General features: G+C 60.1%; 1 protein-coding gene across 3 annotated transcripts; it reads right to left on the bottom strand.

Annotated features, from left to right (window-relative positions):
- Positions 1–133: 133 nt before the first annotated feature.
- Positions 134–7,165, bottom strand: CFAP73 (cilia and flagella associated protein 73). Of its 3 annotated transcripts, XM_046640681.1 has the most exons (8): positions 6,784–7,158; positions 5,143–5,245; positions 4,241–4,345; positions 3,713–3,913; positions 2,964–3,185; positions 2,468–2,626; positions 850–929; positions 134–269 (listed from the first exon to the last, which is right to left on the bottom strand). In XM_046640681.1, the coding sequence occupies exons 1-7, from the start codon at positions 6,837–6,839 to the stop codon at positions 855–857; spliced, it is 921 nt and encodes a 306-aa protein (XP_046496637.1). In that variant the 5' UTR covers positions 6,840–7,158; the 3' UTR covers positions 134–269; positions 850–854. The 3 variants fall into 3 exon arrangements, with proteins under 3 accessions (XP_046496637.1, XP_046496636.1, XP_046496638.1); XM_046640680.1 differs by lacking the exons at positions 134–269; positions 850–929 and adding an exon at positions 938–1,887 and having other exon boundaries at positions 6,784–7,165; XM_046640682.1 differs by lacking the exons at positions 134–269; positions 850–929 and having other exon boundaries at positions 2,489–2,815; positions 6,784–7,165.
- Between the last annotated feature and the right edge of the window lie 729 nt (positions 7,166–7,894).

Here is a 7,894-nt window from a genome sequence, read left to right as displayed (position 1 = left end):
TCTGGTGAACCCACAGTGCAGTCTCCTCGCGGAGTCGGAAGGGACAGACGCAGGTACTAAACCCCAGCTAGCGTGGCAGAGGAGCTGACAGCGTGCAGGCGGGTCCCATGTGACTCCCCCTGGAGTCCCCGAGCCGGGTGCTGCTGCTGTCTCCACTCTGCAGATGGAGAGGGTGAGGCTCCGAGGCCAAGTCCGTTGCCCGAGGTGGGAGAGCCCCAAAGCTGAGCAGTCCCCCTTCCTGCCAGGACAGGTGCAGCTGGGAGCCGACCCTGAGAGGGAGACGTCGGGTCCTGGGTCAGAGGGCACAGCTGCTCCCCTCCGGCTGTGCAGGGTTAAGGCTGCCCCACCACACACCCGAGGGCAGAACCTGCCCCAGGCCCTCGTGGGGGTCCTGGAAGGTCAAGGGCGGCCTCCAGCAGCTGGTTCTCAGGCCAGGCATCACCCAGCACCTGTCTATAAGGGAGGAGCTTTGGGGAGCAGGTGCCCCGCGGATGGGATTCTGCCATGTGACCCTCTTGCTGGTCCTATTTATTTACTTACCAAACATATCTAAAGTTTACCGTGCGTCAGACCCCCTTCCAGGCACTTGACAAACATCCACTTGTTTACTGCCCCTACCACCCTTGGGGGAGGACCTGGTCCCGAGCCACATGGTGGATGCGGGGCTGGCGCCCCTTCATAGCCCACGTTTATGGAGCACTTGCTGTGTGCCCCTCGTGTCTGCCCCACAGCAGTCTGAGCTGGCACGGCCCTCCCATCTCAGGGGCGAGCCTGGCAGCCCGCACCCCGTGGGAAATGTGGTACCTCTCCAGGGCCGGGTCCTCATTGGGCCCCTCCCTCACTGCTCACCTGGGTCATTGGGAGGCTGTGGGCTGGGCCTGGCGCAGGCTGGCCAGCACAGAGGACAGGTCCAGAATGAACAGCTTCACCTGGGGGTCCCCGACACGGCCGAGTCACATCCAGCCCCTGAGTCTGTCCAGCCCCCACCTCCCAACAGCTGGGAGGCTGCAAGGCTGGGGTGGGGGCTGAAGGCCCTATTAGAGGACAGTAATGACGGTGGTCCCTGGGCAGCGGACCCAGCCTGAACTGTTCAGGTTCTAAAGCCACAGTCCGGGCCTCCAGGCTTTTCATTAGCAGACACTGTCACAGTTTTCTAGCTGCCTGTCACTGTTAGGATGAAGTCAGCATTCTCACTTACATCGAGTTCTTTCCTTTGAATTGGATCAGTCATATTCAGTGGTATACGATCTCTGATCTTCATGGCGAGGCCCCCTTATTTTGTTTTAATTAACTTATTTATTGATAGGAACATAACAAATGCCCATGGATCCCCTGCCTAGAGCTAGAATCGATGATGAACTGTCTCTGGGCTCTCCCTTCACGTTTGTCACTGAAAGAAACATCTGAGAAGGAAACTCTGTCTCCACCAAAAACGGAAAAAATTAGTTACCCCTGTCACGAGTAGGGCTAACTGGAAAAATAGTAACAACACAGTGAAAACGGGGTATGTGACGGCATTCCGGCCGGCTGCTGTGGCCTCCGGGGGCCAGTCCCAGGTGGGAACTAGGGTGTGGTGCCCGCGTGAGCCTCTCCTTGGTAGGGTCAGAGGGCTGGTTGAAAAGGGACTGGCCTTTGCCTGTTACTTTGTGCTGAGCCTCTGTCCCTCCCAGTGTCCTCGTGTGCCAGGCCAGCCCTGGCGAACTGGTTACACCAATCACCCGGCTCAGGATGAGGCACAGAGGGGGCTGCGGGGACTCCGGGCCTGGCGTTTGGTTGACATCCTGGACATCGGGCCTGGGACAGGAGTGGGATGGGGACAGGGGCAAGCTGGGGCGCCTCCCTTTGTGTTTGCTCCCCTTCTCGGAGGGGCCATGCTTTGGGCACCTGCTGGAAACATAACAGAAATGTCCCAAGTCAGGACCCCTTCCTCCACTGTGAACCCAGGTCACGTGTTCTACACCCTGCAAAGCTGGATGAATAGAAAACCGCGTGCCCTTGGTCCCCAGTGACATTGGCGGCACCTTGTGCAGAAAGACAGACCGCTGCTCCACCCCACCCTCACCCTCCTTGGGGAAGCCGAGGCCTGTCCCTGCAGGAGCCAGAGGCTCAGGGATTGATTAAAGTGAGTCTCAACCCCCTGGTTTCTCATCAGTGTCACTAGTTAGTGCTGTTTGATCCTGGAAGAAGGGAAGGACTTGGCATAAAGGTCCGCGTGTGTCAGTGTGCACCACGGCCCTCTTGCACACGTCGGAGGGCTGAGCCTCCCAGAGGGTACCACTCCCTCCTGGCCGCAGAGCAGATGACCGTCAGGGCCAAGGCCAACCCAGGACTGCCAGGTGGGAGGCAAGCCAGGAGCACGGGCTCTGAGCACAGGGCTCACGCTTAACCCAGAGAAGCCGGGATTTCAGGCACCGAGATGTTTCCGAAGGTTTGGGGGCTGGAGGTGACATAGGGACAAGGCCCTCACCTGCTCCAGCTGCCCCTCTGTGTCCTCGATGTTCAGGGCGGCCGGCTGCCTCTGATGCTGGCACACCAGCTGGAACAGGTTGAGCGCTGACATCCTACTGCGTCCCAGGAGCAGGGTCTTCTCAGCTGCCGTGTTCTGGATCTGAACCCACTTGGATTCCTGCGGAACAGCCCGCCCCCTTCCCGGTGAAGGTGCGAGCTGGCCGGCAGAGGGCTGATGGCCCGGGCCTCATTCCCGTCCACTTCCGCCAGTCGGATGCCCAAGGGCGCTCTCAGGGAAAGGCGTCCGGGAGCCGGTTTTCAGGTTCCGTAGGACAGGCCTCCTGGGCCCTGAAGTGCTTTCTGACGCCTGGAATCTCCCCATTAGTGCAGCTGCCCTCTGGGCTAAGTATTGCCCATCGGCAACCTGGGCACCCGTCCCCGGCGGTGGGAGGCCGGGAGCCAGGCGCCGCCCTCCCTGCCTTCCCCCGTGCCTCCCTCGCTCCCGCCGGCCGTACCCAGTGCCGCGTGCGCTCCCGCGCCGCCTCCAGGCGCTCCAGCAGCTGCGCTCGCCGCTGGCCCTGCCGGAGCAGCTCGTCCTGCCCGGCGTCCCGCAGCCGCTGCAGCCGCGCGCGCGCCTCCTCCAGCTCCGCGAGCCGCTGGCGCGCCGTGAGCCTCAGCGCCGCCTGCACGTCGGCCAGGCCGCCGAAGCGCGCCACCAGCTCGGGCACCTCCTGGAACTGGGGTGGGGTCGCGAAGGGGACTCGCCCGGGCCTGCAGCCTCCTGGGCCGCCCACGCCTCTCCAGCGCCCGCTCAGTTAGCCCAACTCTGAAATCTGAGCGTCCCACAGTCCGTGCCCCACAAGCGGGGATTCCTCCCGGCCCTCCCTACCTCCATCATCAAGCCTAGCTAAGCTTCCCTGCCCGCGATTAATATTAATTCATTGTTTTATTCAACTAATATTTATCGAGTGCCCGGATCTCCGTCCCCCGCTTCCTGACTGTGTCCTTGAGCAAGAGATAACTTTCTAAGCCTCAGTTTCCCCATCTGTAAAATGGAGTTGAGAGTATAACAGGACCCACTTCACTGGGCCGTGAGGAGAATTCAAGAACAAAGCGCGACCCTGGCATACAGTTAGCGCTCAACAATTGATGATTCCCGGCATCCAGTCAGCGTTCCAGTGATGCACGGTTCCAAAGCCGTCCCTGAGGCCGCCCGGCGCTGCACGGTGGCGCTGAGCCCCCACGCCCCCTGCAGAGCGCTCACCTCGGGCAGCTGCTCCAGCACCCGCCCCAGCAGGCGCGCGCAGGGCTCCAGGCGCTCCAGCCGCCGCTGCAGCCGCGCGCGCTCCTCCTGCAGCTCCCGCAGCTGGGTCCGCAGCCGCAGCGCCTCGGCCTCCTGGCGGCCCGCGCGGCGCCGCTCCTCCGCCGCCCTCCGCTGCGCGCGGCCGCGCTGGGCCTCGGACTCCTGCGGCGTGGACGCGGAGAGTGGGCGACGACCCTCAGCACGCGGGAGCCCGCGGAGCTGGCCGTCCGCCCCGCCCGACACGCGCACGCTGGCCAAGGGTAGCAAACTGGTGGCCCGCGGGCCCCATTCCCTCAGGATCTCCGATTTGGATCCCTCACTCCTCCACTACGCTTGTAAAGAACACGAATGCTTGAGGCAGTGTGTGTATTTCCCACGCTCCCCTTCGTGTTAGTAAGCCCGCTTTTTAAATTTCTGCGACGCGGCTGCCCCATAGGATGGTGTTTTTTCCACCCTTGAGACCCGCCTCCCACAGCAGTGTCCACCCACCTGCAGAAGCTTGTCAAAGCGGACAAAGGCCCCTTTGAGCTCCCGCTCCTTCTGTTCCAGCTGTTCCCAGCGCTGTCTCAGGGCTGCCATGGTGGTCTGGAACGCCTGGGGTGGGGATGGGGGGTGAAGCGTGGGGGTGTGTGTGTGTTTGGGGGTCCGAGTCATCCAACACTGTCAGGTTCACACTTAACCTCTCTCATCCGTTGTCCCTGATCCTGTTTCTGACCCCCGCTCAGACCCACCGGTGGCTCCCAGCACGGTGATGAAGCCCCGGGGCCCTCTTGCAGCCCTTGCACGTTGGCGTCCCTGCCCTTCCTTCAGGCCTCATCTTGCCCTCTCTCCTCTGACACTATCTTCCAGCCACTCGACTACCTGTGTTTAGTCCCTGCCTCCCAGTCTGTGTACATGCTGTTCCCTCTGCCCGTTTCTGCCCCCTCACCCCATCCCCCTTTGCTGGATAAGTCAACTTGCCCTTCAGCAATCCCTAAGACATCACTTCCTCCAGGAAGCCCTCCTTGACCACCCTCATGTGGAGATAGGGGCTTCCTCTGGCTCCCACAGTCCCTCTCGGTGCTTCCCCCTCACAGCAGTCCCTTGTCTCTGGACACTTGTCTCTGCTTCTCTAGACTCTGAGCCCCACGAGGGCAGGCACCATGGTGAGGCTTCTAGATCCCAGTGCAGCGCCCTTCTCACAGCAGGTGCCCAATGCACACTTATTTGCATCAACCACTGATCTCATTTGATCCCATTCGACAGATGAGGAAACCAAGGCTCAGAGTGGTGAAATGGCGCGTCTCAGAACTTATAGCTAATAAGCTAGCTCCACCCCTTCCCATCCCTCTGCTCGCCACCACTTTTTGTCTGAGGTCCCCAAAGTCTCAGAGACAGTAGTGGAGGCTCACCTGCTTCTGGGCCTGCAGGCCCTGGTCTGCCTCCGCCAGCTCTCGCCTCTTCTCCAGGAGATGGAGCACTGGCGGGAGGTGGTCCACATTCTGCTCGGGGGATCTGTCCAGGAGGTGGTGGTGAAGGAGGTGAGAGTCAGGCCCCAGACCCCCCCACTAGTGCCTGAGACGCCCCCGTTAGCCGCCTGCTGGCTGTGGACGTCTTCATTCAGCTGAGCACCTCCTCTGTGCCAGGCGCCATTCCAGGCCCTGGGGGTGTGGCTGTGGGCAAGACGGACAAAACCCCTGCCCTCCGGGAGCCGGCCTTCCGCTGGGGCCGCAGAAAACAAGGCTAACAATAATAATAACTAATGCCAGGACGAGTATGCGCCAAGCTGGAAAATTAAGCAGACCGAGGGGAATCTTTCAGGAGGGAAGTCAAAAAGCCCCTCTGAGGAGATGACACTGCAGCAGAGACCTGAAGGGGAAGAAGGAGGGAGCCATGTGGCTATCTGCAGGGAACAGATTCTAGGCCGAGGGAACAGCCAACGCCAAGGCCCAGGGGAAGGATCTTGGTGTGGAAGGAGCTGCCCTGTGAGGAGGCCAGTGTGGCTGGAGGAGAGGGGAGAGGAGGGAGAGATGGGAATTGAGATCAGAGCTGCGAGGCTCAGACTGCGGTGGGCTGTGGCGAGGGAGGGCTTGGCCTCGACTCTTGGTGAAGTGGGAGCCATGGGAGGGTTTTGAGCAGAGGAGGGGTCCCTCTGGCTGCTGTGGAAGCAACGGCAGTAGGAGGGGCTGGACAGCTGCAGACCAGGGATGGGGTTACGGGATGATGGAGACGGTGTGGTTCTGATCAGTGGTTGCAGTGACGAGGTGAGGAGGGGGTGGTTCCAGGTTCAATTTGAGAGCAAAGCCGATGGAGCAATGAGGAGAAAGGAGTCAAAGAGGAACGTAGGAGCTGGAAGGATGTTCCTGAAGGAAGGCTGAGTCGGGGGCGGGGGAGATCGGCTCCTTGCTGTGGTTGAATTGAGACTGAGATAGATGTCTGAGAGGCCCAGCAGACCTCCGAGGGGAGGGGTCCAGGAGGAGGGGGGATTTGGAGTCAGGCTCCCAGGGCAGAGGGGGCTGGGCACAGCTCCACAGGGTGGGCTGTGTGGGGAGCAGAGGGGAGCACTAACATTCCACGCGCCAAGGCTTTCCCAGCTCTGGTCGCGGAAACCCTCCCATCATACAGATTCTGAGACTGAGGTTGGGACCCTCGGTCACGCTGCTGAACACAGAGCAGGCACGGGACAAGCTGCCTCCACGCTTCCTTTAAAAGGCAGAGTGCGCAGGGAGAGCGGGCAAGAGTCCGCAGAATCATTGCTTCCCGTCTTGGTTCAAACGATTTCAGCGCTGCTGGATGTCAGCTGGGGTGGGGATCAGGACGAGAGTAGAGACCCGGGCTATCGACCCAGCTCTGCCCTCACTAGCCCTGAGACCTTGGGGAAATCGCCATGTCTTTCTGAGGCCCAGTTTCTTCCTCTGGGAAGTGGGGGCAATAATCCCCCACCACAAACTGCCTGAGGAAGTGAGGACCCTGGGGGCCAAGGGGGAAGGGCTGGGCCATCCCACCCGCTCCTGCCCTCCTTCCAGCCCTCCCTGCCACTCCGCGCCACTCACGTAGCCAGTTTCTCCTGCAAGGCCAGTCGGAAATACTCCTCCCAGGGCACTGCCATCTCCCGGCAATTGCCCCCAGCTCTCCTTCCTCAGGCCAGAGTTCTGCACTAGCCTCGGAGGCCCAAGGGTCCTGATGCAGGGGGGTGCGGCAGCGTCCTCGGTACTCCTAGAGGCAGCCACCAAGCAGGCCTTGGTTGGCCCAGCAACCAACGACACAACATTCCATTGCTGCCGGAGGCCGGGACTGCACCCTGGGAGGGAGACGGAGGGGCTGCAGGGAGGGCAGCAGGCTCTGCCCCATCGGGAGAGGGCTTTCACTCCCCATCTAAAGTGGGGTGCAGTGGAGGGACAGGGATCCCTCAGCCAGGAATTCACCCCTCTTGGTGCCCCACATCTGGTCAAGCCTCTTTCCTGCTCGGCGGGGTGGGGCCTCGCTAATGTGACTGGACGCTCAGTAGACTGTTCAAGAGAAAATGATTGAGCACCCGCAGCTGGCCGGGTCCTGGGCGGGGTCGTTCACTCCCTGGTGAGGCGGTGAGGGGCCGCTCCCTTTGCTGGGGCTGGGGCTACCCTGGCCGTGCCTCATGGAGCCCCTCAGCCTGGTTGGGGTGATAGAGAGGGGCCGTCAGCATTACCCGGTGGGGACCAGCTCGGAAGGGACCCCTGACCTGGATCTGGAGGATGAGGAGAGGGAGGAGCTGACATAGTTTGAGCAACTACTGTGGGTCAGACACCGTGCTAAGTACTCTGCATACTATATCTAATTTAATCCTTAAAACAGCACTGCAGGGGCGGGACTAGGGAAAAGTACCCAGAGTAATGTTACAAATACTCATGGGTCCTCCACGCGGAGATAGCAAACTCCAGCTCCTGTCATCCTTGCTTCTCATCATTTTATTTTTCTGTGCTAAATAATTTATTTTTTCATGTAAAGAAATGTGTTTTCTTACTGTAGAGTAACACTATTTTAAAAAAACTATAGTTCTTGTAATGCATACATTGCTTCAAACAACTCCTAAGCATGTTAGAGCGTATTAAAAAAAAAAAGGAGTTAAAATAACATACATTTTATCTTTGAGCATTTTCCATTAAATTGCAAGGGTTAACTTTCTGC

This window comes from Equus quagga, chromosome 15, assembly GCF_021613505.1.
Source record: "Equus quagga isolate Etosha38 chromosome 15, UCLA_HA_Equagga_1.0, whole genome shotgun sequence".
Classification (NCBI taxonomy): Eukaryota; Metazoa; Chordata; class Mammalia; order Perissodactyla; family Equidae; genus Equus; species Equus quagga.
This window is presented reverse-complemented; position numbering and strand designations above follow the sequence as displayed.